This window comes from Urocitellus parryii, chromosome 3, assembly GCF_045843805.1.
Source record: "Urocitellus parryii isolate mUroPar1 chromosome 3, mUroPar1.hap1, whole genome shotgun sequence".
Taxonomy (NCBI): Eukaryota; Metazoa; Chordata; class Mammalia; order Rodentia; family Sciuridae; genus Urocitellus; species Urocitellus parryii.
This window is the reverse complement of record NC_135533.1, coordinates 203490922-203505491: the sequence shown is the minus strand read 5'-3', so window position 1 is coordinate 203505491 and position 14570 is coordinate 203490922. Positions and strand designations below refer to the sequence as shown.

At 50.1% G+C, this 14570-nt stretch overlaps 1 protein-coding gene across 1 annotated transcript; it reads right to left on the bottom strand.

Annotated features, from left to right (window-relative positions):
• Positions 1–4570: 4570 nt before the first annotated feature.
• On the bottom strand, positions 4571–14432 carry Borcs8 (BLOC-1 related complex subunit 8). Its single transcript, XM_026389922.2, has 6 exons — positions 14362–14432; positions 11414–11526; positions 10866–10930; positions 7919–8029; positions 6609–6684; positions 4571–4925 (listed from the first exon to the last, which is right to left on the bottom strand). The coding sequence occupies exons 1-5, from the start codon at positions 14396–14398 to the stop codon at positions 6651–6653; spliced, it is 360 nt and encodes a 119-aa protein (XP_026245707.1). The 5' UTR covers positions 14399–14432; the 3' UTR covers positions 4571–4925; positions 6609–6650.
• Positions 14433–14570: the final 138 nt, after the last annotated feature.

The following is a 14570-nucleotide window of genomic DNA, read 5'->3' as shown; positions in this document are numbered from 1 at the left end:
TCCACCCCAGCAACACACACACACACACACACACACACACACACACACGCGCGCGCGCGCGAGTGCAGAGCACTAGCGAGATCTGCCAGGCCTCCCTGGCCCTTGCTGGGTGCCTCTGACCTTACTGTAGACCCCTGATCCTAACCTAACCTTGATTTGGACCCTTTCCTTAACTCAGACAAGCTTGGACTCGTTCCATCAGGAATGAAATATAACTTGGATCCCGGATCCTGTTGTTCCCAGGGACCCAGCTGACTCCCTCTCATACAGATGCAGGAACTGCATCAAGGGGCTGTGGAGTCACCTATGTGGCCTAACCCAGTTGTGCCTCCTGCCTCCAGACTTGTGAGTCTGGGTGCCTCCACAGGACGGTGACAGACCCTCTGCTGCTGATCCCATGATCCCAGTCTCCTTTCTTCCCACAGTCCCAAGAATATCCTATTTCTTCCACCATCCATGTTCCTGTCCTTCCCACTCCCCTCTGCCTGCTGTTTCCACTTCAAAAGTCAGCTCTGGTGGGCCTTGTAAAACTGGACCCTAGCCCAGACCTCTCAATCTTCCCCTGGGGGCCCAGGACCACAGGGCCAGACCTAGAGAATGGAGTGGGGTTGGTGAGTGAATTGAAATGGAAAGAATTACAGAGTCCAGGGTCAGGGATGAAGATAGTTCTAGACAGGAGAATTCTGGGGAAGTCCCCAGTCTGAGGAAGACAGAGTGCCTACTTCCCCGTCCCTGTGGGGTCAACTTTTCCCATAGGAAGAGTTGGGACACTGGGACAGATGAGAGTTAGGGGCAAGGACTGTGCCAGAGGGGTCAAGGATGGCTTTCCAGAAGATGGGGTATTTATACTGGGCTTTCAGATATGAGTAGGAGCATGCCACTGGGCAAAGGAGTTTTCAAGAGAAAACAGCACTTGCAAAGGTGCAGAGGAAGAGCACAGAACATTCTTTGACAGGGTCAAGGGTCAGGGTGAGAGGAGAGAGATGAAGCAGTAGGAACAGGTGGGGGTGGAACCCAGGCAGGGGCTTGGAAGTGAAGAGGAGGGGATCCACTTGGGGGTAGATACCAGGGGAGAGCAGATTCCAATGGCTGCCTAGTGTCCACCTTCTCAGGAGACAATGAGATGTGGCTGAACACGTGGACTCAGGGAGAAGCACATGGAAGATGCCCGGGTGTGGGGAACACTGAGGCAGGGAACAGAGGGACTTGGGAGGCTCATGCCTCTCCTCGCATCTCAGTTTACCTGTCTGTGACGTGGGAAGTTTGGACTTCTAGTCTGGTCACAAACTTCTCTTTGGACATAAAAACTAGGATTCATGCTGTGCCATAAGTGGGTCCCTTGCTCCCACCCAGTACACAATACTACACCCTCAGGTGTCCCGAATATACACCAGGGCTCAGGTCGTGCTGGGGGCTTCAGCCTCAGCTTCAAGGTACAGAACAAGGCTTGGGGAGCATGGAGGTGGCTGGGGAGCCCCAGGCCCCCCAAGGAATGCTCTGTTTACCCGTGGCTGCCCGCCTGCCTCTGATGCAACAGGCAGGCTCTGGTTACGTGAGGGTGGCAGCTGGAGCAGCTCTGGGAGCAGCCGGGGCGTGGTAGAAAGGGCTGGTGGTGGAGCTGAGGCCAGTTGGTTGGAGCTGCTCCCCTGCGCCCTGCCCGTGCCCCCTGCCACTGCCCAGTACGAGGACTCCCTTCCCTGTCCCTGCCCCCTCCTCCCCCACTTTGCCCCCTCCCACTATTCAGGCTCCCACGCCCCCCTTCCATCATTCACGATCTTTCTCCCACAATGGTCCCTCCTTACTGCCTTTGCCCTTATTCCTGCCCAGTCCCTTCTCTCATCACTACTCTGTCCACAAGCAAGGCACTGAGTCTCCACTTCAGCCTTCTTAGATGATGGACACCCTGAGTTGTCTGAGTATGAAGTTGGAGGAGAAGGGAGAGAAGGGCCAGCGCGGAGGTCCAGGGAGGGGATCCTGGGAGATGAGGGGACTGCCTGGGTGAAGGAGGAGGCTAGGGGAAATGGAGAGCCATGCCCCCTTTCCCAGATCCTCTTCCAGAATGTCAGCACAGGAAGACTTTGAAGGACTTTCCATGACAAGGACATTGTGGGAAGGCGCTGGGGTTAGAGAACCCTGCCTCCCTGTTCCAGCTTTGCTGTGTACCTGCTGTGTGACTTCAGATCAGTCACTTCACCCCTATGAGCTTTTTTGCTCATGTAAAAAGTGTAGACCATAGCCACCCTTCCTCCTGGAGGAGCCAAACATTTCAAGGTCCACTACAAAGTCCCCTCCTCCAAAAGCCATCCCTGTGCTTCCTCAGTCTGGGGTTCTCCACCCCCATACTCTCACCTAGTCCAGGGGCAAGGTGGGGGAGGAGGGGGCAGGGACAGGGAAGAGAGTCCTAGTACTGGGCAGGGGCAGGGGGCAGGGGCAGGGCGCAGGGTGGGGCTACACATTCAACTCTGGCTCCTCAGGGCCAAGCAGATGCATGGCGGCCCGAAGGTAGGTCTTCACGGGTCTCCTGAAGTACTGCAGAGCCCCAGAGAAGGTCTGAGGGGTGGGTGGAGGATGGGAAGCAAGCTTGGGGCCATGTTGGGGCAGACAACAGGGCTAGGAAGGGGCTTCCCAGGGGTCTATGGCAGAGCAGGTCTGAAGTAAAAACCAGGACTTGGACCAGGTGCTAAGGCCAAAAAGACAGCTGAAGAGAAGTCTGATTCTCTTCCTGACCACAGCAGCTAGGGACAGGTGCTGCCTTCTTTGGGTCTCCTTTCAGCCCATCTACATATCTGAAGGAGCTTGGCAGGGTGCCACACATAACTTCCTGGAATCCCTTCTAGGTCCTTTCTAACCTGGTGACCACTAGGTTTCTGCTTGAATGCCCCATGGCACGAGGGCTCCTTCCCTCTCTTCCAGCTGCCCATCCATTTCTGAGCCATCTGGGGGCAAGTTCTACTGAGCAAGGCCTGGGACAAGAGGCTCTTCTTGTTCTTGATGGTGCAGGACCAGATGAGGCCCTGCTGGGTAATCCAGTTCCTTGGAAACTCAGTTTACTCTCTTGAGGAACAGGAGCCAGGGTATAGAAGATGAAAAAGGGAGAATGGTCACAGTGTCCCCAAGACCAGCCGGGCTGCAGATAATGTGTTTAGATGAGGCCAAGCTCCTGGCCTAGGTCTTATCTTTTGCGCCCCCTGGCGGCAAACGGGGGCGCCCCCAGAGGAGAGGCCGAAGTGTGAATGAGATGCATATTAAGCAGGACTCCCACGGGCTCTCAGAACCCCCTTGAAAGGAGCAAACTCTTAGCTGCTGGCTGAAGTCGGGGGCTGTAAGTGACATGGTGCCCTAGGAGAGTCTAGAACACTCCATGACTGCTCCCCCAGTCTGGGATATGTGCAGTTATCTCAGTTGTCTCCTGTCCCATGGGTTGTGATCTTGCTGTCCGTGTTGGCCTCCCTAGCTCTGGAGCATCCCCAGGCTTATGGAGTGGGGATAATGATTGCTGGATAAATGGGTGTGTGGAGGACAGATGAAAAGACAGTTGGACGACTTGAGATACCTTCAGGCCAAGCAAATGACTCTGACTGTACAGATCCCACAGCAGGCAGGGCCCCAAATTTGGTGGACCTGAGACTCCTCTCTCCCCCATAGAGTCATTTACAATGGCAGCACAGAAGCCTCCCGGTACACACTAGGAGGGCAGAGGGAGGGCTGAGCCCTGCTTCCTGGCGGTGGGAGACTCATTTCTCCATACTCCTGTATTCCAGATCCCCTTCATAAGGCCCAGTGTCCCAGTAGGACCCATTCTCTCCTTAGGAGCCTCTGGGCCTCATCACCCCTCCCCCTCACTGCCAAGCTGGGGAGTGTGCTTGAGATGCAGCCTGGCTACCCCAACAATTTATTCTGATCTTCCTGATACATTTTATTGGAACAAATAATTTAGGGGCTAACATTTGCACACAATTGGCCTTGGAGGTGTATATACTGAGGACATGTGACACTGGAATTCACAGGACTCAGCACTGGCTCTTCTGGACTTAGCTGCAGGAATACGTCAAAGTAATTTTGGTAAAAGGGTAATTGAAGAATTGAAATGTGTTAACTTCAGGTACAGCTGGATCCAGGGCCCCATGAAATATTCTTAGGTGTCCCTCCCTCCATCTACCTATCCTGGTAGAATAAGCACAGGTCCTTCCTAAGCTTCCAGTAAAATTCCAAGAAGCCCTCCAATTAGGTCACATTTATTTCCTGCTTTCCATTCTCCTCTTCTTCCCTCTCTCAGCCTATAGAACATGCTCAGTACAGCTTTCCTTGTCCAGATGGAGAAAGGGAGAACTAGAGAGGGCCAGCACCAGGCCCCACATCACCCAGCATGTCAGAGGCAGGGCTAAGACCAAACTAGGAGGCTTAAGAGCCCAGGTCTGCTCTCAAACTGCATGACCTGACACAAGTCACACCATCTCTTGGAGCCTGTCATTTCCCATCTGTATTTTGGGGTAATACCTGCCTCAAGAGGTTGTCTGAGAATGAAAGGAGACAACTCATGAGGAGCATACCACACACAGTGGACACATAATCAGGATTATCATGGGGGCAATTATTGATCCCAGAGCAGATAAGAGTGTAGGAAGAAAAGGCATGTCTTGGGATGATTTTAGCTGGGCCTGGAGGTTTCAGCAGGAACAGGTCTGTGTTGGCCCCACTGGCTTGGTCTTTAATCCCTCGGGGTTACACAAGGTGGTACCCAGGGGCCCAGCTCTGGTCAGGTTAGGCAGTGAGGAAGGAGTCTGAGAGGTATAGAGTTGTCCCATGAGGCACCTGGGCCGAGGACCATGTGGAGGGGTCAGAGGGTCTGGGTGTGAATCTTGGTGCTTCCGGGCATGGGCCTCGACCCTGGGCTGTCTCGCTTCTCTGAGCCTCGGTTTTCTCTTCTGTAAAATGAGATGATATTGAGGGTCATGGGACAGGAGAAGCAGGGGATGATTGATCTGTGAAGGTCTTTGAAGATCCTAGCAGGAGCAGCTTTGGGGAAAAGTGGAGGTGGAAGGCTCTGAGAGAAGGGAGCGGGTGGAGAAGGAAAAAGAGGTCTGAAGGGACAAAGATGAGATCAGAAGACTTGCACACAGTGGGATTTCAGTAGCAAAGGAAACAGGAGATGATACAGGAAAAGGAAGGGCAACAGGACAGTGTCCTTTATCAAGGGAGAGGGAGGAACCCGTGGGTGGGGATGTGATAGGGGTGATGGGAGTGGAGGGTTGGAGGTGGGAGGTAGAGGATGGGTGTGGCCTAGAGCTGGCACGTAATGCTGTGGGGGGCACTGGGGCAGCTGCTAACCCTTCAGGCAGCCTTTCCTGCTTCAGGCCTTCCCAGATGGCCCCTAGGCAACCTCCAATCCATGATTCCTCATTGTTCCCTGGCCAACAGCCAAGCCTATGAGCAAGCACTTAGTAAGGACTCACTGGCTGACTGAAGTGCCCAATAAGTGCAGAGTGTGGTGCCCAGGGAGTGCTCTCTGGACACAGGTGACCTCCATGGTCTCTTGGCTCTGGGTGCTGCAGCTGAGGGTGTGGGGCCTGTCTCAACTTGCTTTCCCTTAGCCTTTAAGAGGGCCTCATGGCACAGAGGATAATCCCAGCACCTGGCCAACAGGTCCTCTGGATGCCTTGAATCTGCCATGTCTGCCCTCTATAGGCACAGAACACATCGGTCTTCCTCAGGGATACTCTCCATGCTAGGTCGCTTCATCTTCCAGGATCCACCATCACCTGTGCAGCCCTCCCTACAAGACCCTGGGCCTGCTCACATCACTGAGCAGTGGGATACCACAACTTTGAAGCACAGGGGGGTGGGATGAGTGCTGCCTGCCTAGCACTTGGTCACCAGGAGCCCAGATGGCCTGCTGGAGAGGCCACAGGGAGCCTGGACCCCACAGCCAACACTCCAGTCAAGTGAGGCCACCTGACTATCTGGCTGCAGTTAAACTCTAATGAGTGTCCCCAGGAAGTGGCCAGCAGAACTGTTCAGCCAAATAACAGAATAGCATGTTTCTGTAACTATGAATCTACTACCAGTTTACAGAGTATTAAGTTTGGGGATTGTTTGTCATGTACAATAGCTAAGTGCTACAACACTCACCTGTTGTAGCCTGTGCCCTTGTAGTCACCTAATAGGTAACCTTTATAGAAGGAAAAAATAAAGACCAGGGAGGGAGGGAACAGCAGGCAGGTGGTGCAGGAAGGATTCAGAGCTGTAGATATCGGCCCAACAGGGCTCAGCCTGAGAATGGGTATGTAAAGCAATCACTGGGCCCTGTCAGGAGAGAGGAAATGTGGGGTCCCTTCTGAGCTTTAGAGTAGGGGGACCTCTAAGGTCGGGACAAGGCCTGGATAAGAGGCAGGAAGATGGCAGAGAGAGGAAGATGAACTAAGAAGGTCCCTGAATAGCAGAGACCCTGCAGACACTCTGGGTCTGCAAATGTCTCCTCCCCACTCCCTGAAGCCACCCAACAAGCCCAGTGAGAAGGCCCAGGGGTTAGACAAGCAGGTCCCTGCTCAGATGCCAAGTGGGCAGGTTAGTTTAGAGCAGAAAAGCTCAAAGCCACCCTTGGCACTGACCTGGGTTGGGGGAGGACAGGGGCCTCCAGGATTCTTCCAGGATCAGGCTGAGGAGGGCGGGGGCAGTTCCTCGGGGCTGGAATAAAACATGTGAGGCCCAAGTCAGAGGCCATGAGGCTGCTTAGCTGGGCTGGGGTTTGAGTTTACCTCACACTCTGGTCCCTCAAGACTCCTGGCCTGGGCCCTCAGGGCATACATGGGACCATTGCCCACTTCAGAAGCAAAGGCTGGACTCACCCATGGGGGACTGGGTGCGTCACACTCAGCACTTGCAGAGAGAGGTGTGAACAGCACCTTACCACGTCTTTCAGAAGCACAAGCACTTTCGTAAAGCAGCACAAGTGGGGTACCGGAAAGCATTTGAAATCCAGCAGCTGGTTTTGGCTTTTGAGTGAACTCTAGTTCCAATTGCCAACACCAACCCAGCCTGATCTTTGCTGAAGAGCCAGCTCCGTCCCTCTCCTCCACCCTTGAAGGGAGGAAGGGGGCACACCCACGACATACGGGCACAAGGCTTTTTGTTCTCAACAATTCTCATGTCTTAGTTATGAGAAACAGCAGATTTTTTTTTCTTTCTAAATGCCTGGTATGTGTGGGGGCGTAAGTTTATCAATCTCCAACCTGCAGAAGCCAAATGCATCCCAAGGTCGAAGTCCAGCTTATGGCCCAGGCACATGTGTTCAAATGTGTGTTTATTAAGTTACAATGAACATCAAAAACAAAAAGAGCTACTTTTAGCTCCAAAAACTCCCCCCAGTACTCAAGGACTGTGCTTTTCATTTTAGACTGTCTGAGCCTCGGCTCAAAGGCTCCCTCTACTTGACTATAGCCTGGATAGGAGGAGGCCCCTGCCCACCTCTCTACCTTGCTCACTTATTCCAGCCCCCTGCCTCTTCGATGTTTCCCTAGCATGCCCAGTTCCAAGGTCTTCACACTCCCCACACCACCATCCCCCAGTCACCTCTGCTTGTGTTACCCAGTCCACCTCCTCCTGAGCCCCACGTCCCTTTGCTTCCTTCAAAGCACTGAGGAATGCTCTCATCCATTATGTGTATACTTGGTTGCTGTGAGTCCACCTGTCTTGGTCACCACTGTGTCCTAAGTACCCAGCTCTGAACTGGGCACATAGCAAAGCTCAAGATGTAGGTGCTACAGATGCCAAAGTACAAGCAGAAGTCCCAGACATGGTGAGATAAGGAAAGGGAGTTTTATAAAAGAGCAGGAAGTGGCAGTTCCTGGCTGAGCTGGCAGATGGTTCTTATAGAGATGAGGCTGAGGGTGGCAACTGGGTAGGTGGTCCCAGGAGCTACCTGTGGCCCTGGGCAGTGGCATTCATGTGGTCTCGGATGCTGATGGCCTGTTTGAGCAGACCTTCGACGCTACGGAAGTAGACACTGCTGTCAACCAGGTTCTTGACGGCACTGAAATGGGAAGATAAGCCTGATCAGCTCTGCATGCATGCCAGTGTCCCACATGCCCCAACACTGGAGAAGGCCACTGCCATATGCTCAGAGGAGGCCCTGGGTGGATCCAGAGCTCAGTGGGTACCTTGGTGATTCCCTGGACCTCCCTCAGGATTCAGATGTTGGATTTCTGTGCTACACATGAATACCACTGTGAGCACATAATGGCAAGACACAACTTTCATTTTACCTGTAAAACTAAAGTTTTAAAGATGATATAAACATGTAAAGATGGCCTCAAAAATATGCCAGTAGGGCTGAGGGCTGCAGCTCAATGGTAGATAGAGCTCATGCCTAGAATGCGTGAGGCATCCCTAGCACCATAGAAAACAATGACAAAAGACATCATTTTCTTTTTAAGAAACATGCTCCTGCCTTTGAAGGACACTTATCAGCTCAGCAGGGAGAAGATATAAAGGTGAGTTTAGACTGAATCACAATAAGCCACCATCAATTAGGGATACTGACTACAAAGCTTCACTAAGTTCTGGCATTGGTGTCACAACTGATAAATGAACACCCTTCCAAAGGCCACCAGAGAAAAACATTTACAAAGTTGTTCAGTGTCTTGCTGTGCCAAAAAGTTGCTTGAGTGGCATCATCTGCAGAAAAAAACAAAAGTGTCATTTTATTTTTATTTCTGTGGTGTTGGGGATGGAACCCAGGGCCTTGTGCATGTGAGGCAAGCACTCTACCACTGAGCTACACTCCCAGCCCCAAAGAGTCATTTTAAATTTCTCCTATTAAAAAACAAAACAAAACAAAAAAAGAGGGCCGGGGATCATTTTGACCTGTGAAAGAGAGGGGCTCAGTGTGCACAGGTCTGGCTGGAATCCTTTCATGCACAAGGCCCTGGGGTCGATCCCTAGCACCACTACTGAGATAAAAAAGATCACTCCCATTTATTATCAGTCAAGAACATGCATGAAAATGGCAAATGAAATTGGGGTGCTGGTTGTTACCCCTGATTATGCTTATGCTAAATAGGCTGGCTTGTGGACCAAAGTTGTAAGATGGTGGTAAAAGGTGAATCTTAACTGGCTCATCTTTTCTTGTTTTGTTTTGTGGCTGTTATGCTTTAGATGAGAAGTGTCCCCCAAAAGCTCATGAATGAAACAATGCAAGAAAGTTCAGAAGAGTAAAGATCAGGTTATGAGAACCTTAACCAAATCAGTGCAGTGATACAGTTGAAAGGATTAACTGGGCAGGATTAACTATAAGCATGAAGGGTGTGGCTGGAGGCAGTGGGTCACTGGGGCATGCCTTCTGGGGTTTATATTTCGTCCCTGGTGAGGAGAGTTCTCTCTCCCCTTTCTGGTTGCCATGTACTGGGCTGCTTTCCTCCTCCCACCTTCCTGCCATGATATTCTGCCTGACCTAGAGCCCAGAGCAATGGAGTCAGCCCTCTATGGCTTGATACCATGAGCTCCAAATAAACTGTTCCTACACTACTTTGTTTTTGTCAGGACTTTCAGTCACAGTGGTTAAGAAGCTGACTAAAACAGTGATGCTGAGAATGAAATCCAGGCTCTCTCACATGGTAGGCAAGTGCTCTACCATGAAACTATAATTCCAACCCTTAATTCACTTTTTTTTTTTTTTTAATGGTGCTAGGGATTGAACCCAGAAGTGTTCTACCACCAAGCTACAGCCCCACCCCTGCTTGTTAAATTGTCAAGGTTGGGCTCAAACTCCTGAACCACTGGAATTATAGTACGTGCCACTGGGCCTAGCTTAATTCACTCATCTTAATGTCACCAAATGAAGTCAGCTTTTCTTGTGTTTGATTGTCCATCTTGATAAACATCTTGCTAATACAAGTTCACCACTGAACCATTTTCCTGAATTTCTAGACCATTTTTTAACATCTTTAAATTTTATACCAACCATTTAATACTGCTGATCTGTTTGAAACAAAAGATATGGGACATGCTAGGGGTGTAGCTCAGTGGGTAGGGCATGTGCCTAGCATGTAGGAGGCCCTGGGTTCTATCACCAGCACCAAAAAAAATGAAAAAAAAAATTAGGAGCTGAGGATGTGGCTCAGTGATAAAGTATCTGTTCATTAGCATTCTCAAGCCCTGAGTTCCACTCCCAGCAACAAAAATAAAACAAAAATAGGGCTGGGGATGTGGCTCAAGCGGTAGCGCGCTCGCCTGGCATGCGTGCGGCCCAGGTTTGATCCTCAGCACCACATACAAACAAAGATTTGTGTCCGTCAAAAACTAAAAAATAAATATTAAAAAATTCTCTCTCTCTCTCTCTCTCAAAATAAAAAATAAATAAATAAAATAAAGGTCCATTGACAACTAAAAAATATTTTAAAATAAATAAATAAATAAAACAAAAATAATAACTTGACTCAGGAATTTTAATTTCTTGCCTTCCTAGCAAAATTTGGTTTGTCCATGCAATGAATCTGTGGAATTTTCCATTTACTACAAATGTAACCTGGAGATTTAGAGAAAGCTAAATAAAAAGCTAAAGAGCCTTATTTGTGTTTTTGGCCCACCCTCAGCTGTCATTCACTCTCTAGCCTGGCTGGGACTGGAAAATGCTGGGGGCCCTTCCCAGGATCCTTTTATCACTCTGACCTGTGAAAGACAGGGGTTCAGTGTGCACAGGTCTGGCTGGAATCCACCAGGTGGCCAGGTGAGTCATGATGCAGCAACCACATCTCCATTAGGGTGAACTGGGCAGGGCAGAGCTCATGGGGTAGCAGGCTGGGAATGCCCCTGAATGCCCAGAGGCCAGAGTAGTGCAGGCTGGCCAGGTAACAGGGACTGTGGCTCACCTGCAGGCGTACTCTACAGTGTAAATGGCTCCCTGGCTCTGCTCTTCCCACCGCTGCATGTCCGCCTGAGGGAGTTGAGGGGAACTGTTAGTAGGGGAGGTTACCTCCCAGAGGGCTCCTCCCAATTGTTTCTCTACTTTCCTTTAGTAGTGTGGGGAGTAGAGCCCAGGCCCTCAAGCATGCTAGGCCAGCACTCTACCACTGAGCCACACCCCCAGTGACCAGAGACTTTTCATCCTGAAACCCTTTTCTCCATGGATGTTCTGGAACAACTGGACACCACACCTCAGGACCTTTGCAATGGCTGTTCCCTTCACCTGGCACACCCTTCCCTGGGGTTTTCAGTTATTATTCAAGTTATAACTAATGCAGACTGTGACGTCTCCTTGAAAACTTGCCCCAGATCTATCCATCAATGGTTTGACCTGACTCAGCTACCACATACCTCCTTGCTGGTGCCCCGACTTAATTCCTGCCCTAACAGCCCCTGTTCCACACAGCAGGCACCAAAAGAGGCCCATTGCAGAGAGAGGCTGGTGGGGGCTTACCTTGTGCTGGGCCAGCTCAGGCAAAGAGCGGCGCACATGCTCCTGCAGCCGGTACAGGGCCACAGATGGCTCGTTGGCCAGGACATAGACGCTCTCAGTGAACTTGTCCGTGACTGGGTCCAGGGTCAACAGTCAGTAGGGAGGAGGAAGGGACAAGAGGACAAAACATTAGGCTTCTGTTTGCTCAACTGTGAGCCCAGTTAGAACAGAGAGGAGCACCTAGTATTACCCCAGCAGCTGTGTCACCTGAAGCCACAGGGATGGGCAGGAGACAGAGCAGGACTGTCATACTATGAATTTGGTCTTTTCCCTTCCAAACAACCTTGTAGTTGATCTGCCCACTCAGATCCCCTCAAACTCCCCTTAACCCAATGAGAAGCCTGATAATGTCTGCAGGACCCAAAGGGTCTGGAAGCCTCCATCCCTGTATGGCCCTTAGTCATGACTGACCAGTGCAGCATATGCAAGCCTGTGTCTGTCCCTCAGTGAGTGCTGGGACAACTTGGAGGCATATATATCCTTATAAGCCCCCCTGAAGGACCAGGCAGAGGTCTCCCTCTGTGGATTTTACCTGAGGTCACCCTTAACCCCATCCTGTTTCCCCTTCTCCCTTGCACATTCCTCCTGGTAATTAATGGCACACACATCTTCTCCCAGGTCTGCTTCAACATAAGGCATTCCTAGACAGCCAGTAATTTCCACTCTTCCTATCCCATCATGAATCTGCTAGTTTTACCACAAAACAAAGCCCATGTCTCACCCGACTCTTTTTCTATGCAGTACAGGGGAGAACCCAGGGCCTGGTGCATTCTAGGCAAGTGCTCTAATCACATCATAGACCCCAGTGAGTGACCAGGCATGACAGTTCCCTGCCCGGATGCTAGACCCACTTCCTCAGTGGTCTCCCCTACTTCTCCTCCTGCCAAGTTCAATCTCCATGTAGCAGATGAAGTGAACACCAAAGGCACATTATCACATGTCTTTCCTTGCTTAAAACCCTCCCCATGGCTCCTACTAGTCAGAGAATAAAATCTGTTTCTCTTATCATGGCTCATAAGGCCCCACATGTTCTGCTTCTGGGTGATGTTAACCTCCCTGCCCTGTACCTTCAGCAGTTTTCAAAAGTTTGAAAAGATAGTGGAAACATTCTGTAATTAATACTGTCCAAAATGGTGGCCACTAGCTAATGTGGCTACTGACCACCTGAAATGTGGCAAGTGTGGCTGAGGAACTCAATTTTCAATTTTACCTAATTCTAATCACTTCAAATTTAAATACTCACATGAGACCAACAGTTACTATATCACAGCCCAGCTCTGAACAAGTTGCCACCACCGGGCCTTTGCACCTATTTCCTACTTTGAGACATCCTTTCCCTATTAGCTCCTATTTATCCCTCAAAGTCTCAGCTCAAATGTCATACCCTGGGCAAGGTTCTCCCTAACACCAACTTGCTTTTTTTAAAAATATTTTATTTTTTTAGGTGTAGATGGACACAACACAATGCCTTTATTTTAATGTGGTGCTGAGGATCGAACCCAGGTCCTGCCCATGCTAGGTGAGTGCTCTACTGCTGAGCCACAATCCCAGCCCCCTAACATCAACTTTCAATCAGCTGTACCCTCTCCCTCATTCAGGACCTCACCCTGTTGTTCATTTCTCTTATATCTATTGTGATTTATTACTTTACATGTTCACAAGAAAAAACAAAGCTTGAATTCATGAGGCAGGGGCCTAAGTCTGTTTCCTCATCCGTAAAAATTAAATAATAGTGCCCATCACGGTTTGCTACAGAGGTAGATCCAATGCTGTTGCCCACTGTGACTGTCATGGTGAGAACTTAAGTGTCTGAGTCAAGGGAAGCCACACAGGACTCTGATCTATGTGGGTTGGTCTAGCTCACCACTGTGTCCTGAATGGAGGGAGAAGAGGGGGGAAAGGAATTTAAAGGGTGACTGGCCTGGTCCTTCCATAACAATGTCCCTTCTGTTGTTCTAAACTCTTATGAGCATGTGCAAGGACATGATGGTAGCAGGGGGGACAAAAGGAGGTTGCTTATACAATCCCAAGTGGGCAATGCATACTTTTTCTTCAGCTTGGCCCCAGGAAAAAAGAGGGTAACTTTTTCCCTTTTGTCCTCCTGGATTGAAAATTAGCATAGTAGTAATTCATAACGTATTTTTAATGAGAAAAGAGAATTAAATGTACTTGTGTCTTCTAAATAATTAGAAGTACCTTGTGAAATAACGTTTATAATTTTAAAAGCTTGTGAGGGCTGAGGGTGTAGCTCGGCGGTAGAGTGCTTGTCTAATATTTGAAACCTCAAATTCGATACCTAGCACCAAACATTTTTTAAATATGTTTTTCAAAAATAAATGTAAGCCGGGCGCAGTGGCACACGCCTGTGATCCCAGCAGCTCGGGAGGCTGAGACAGGAAGATCTCGAGGTCAGAATCAGCCTGGATAAGGAGGAGATGCTAAACAACTCAGTGAGACCTTGTCTCTAAATAAAATACAAAATAGGGCTGGGGGTGTGGCTCAGTGGTAGAGTGCCCCTGAGTTCAATCCCTGGTACCCCCCGCCAATAAAAAATAAGATAAAAATAAAAGTAGCTCGTGGCACTCCAACTATACGATTTAAGGACACTAACCGCACAGCGATTACCACGCCCCTAACATTCTTCCAATTTATTACCAATATCCGGTTATTGACACGCCACAACAATCCTACGAGGAAATATACCCCCTCCCATTCTACAGATATCAAAACGAAGCACAGAGATTTTAAAGGTTTCAAAACTAGTCAGTGGGCGAGCTGGCATTCCATGACAGTTCAGTCACTGCCCACCACCACACACTCCCTCCGTGCCTCTGCTATGTCGGCCCTTTCTCAATTCGAGTCTCCAAGAGTTTCTGTACCCCTCCATCCTGTCCGGGGCCCTGCCCCACCTTTCTTCCCCTTGAGCTGCATCTCTGGTTCCTCCATAGCGACGGCAGCTAGCAGAACCAGAGAACGGGAACAGGAAGTCCAGAGGCTGGGACTTCTGCTTAAACTTTCCCTACGGAAACCGGACGCGGCAGGCCTCCAGTTCCGGCTTGCCCTGCCTGCTCCTCCTCCTACAGGGACAGGAGAGGGGCTTAAAGTGAGAGATTAAGGG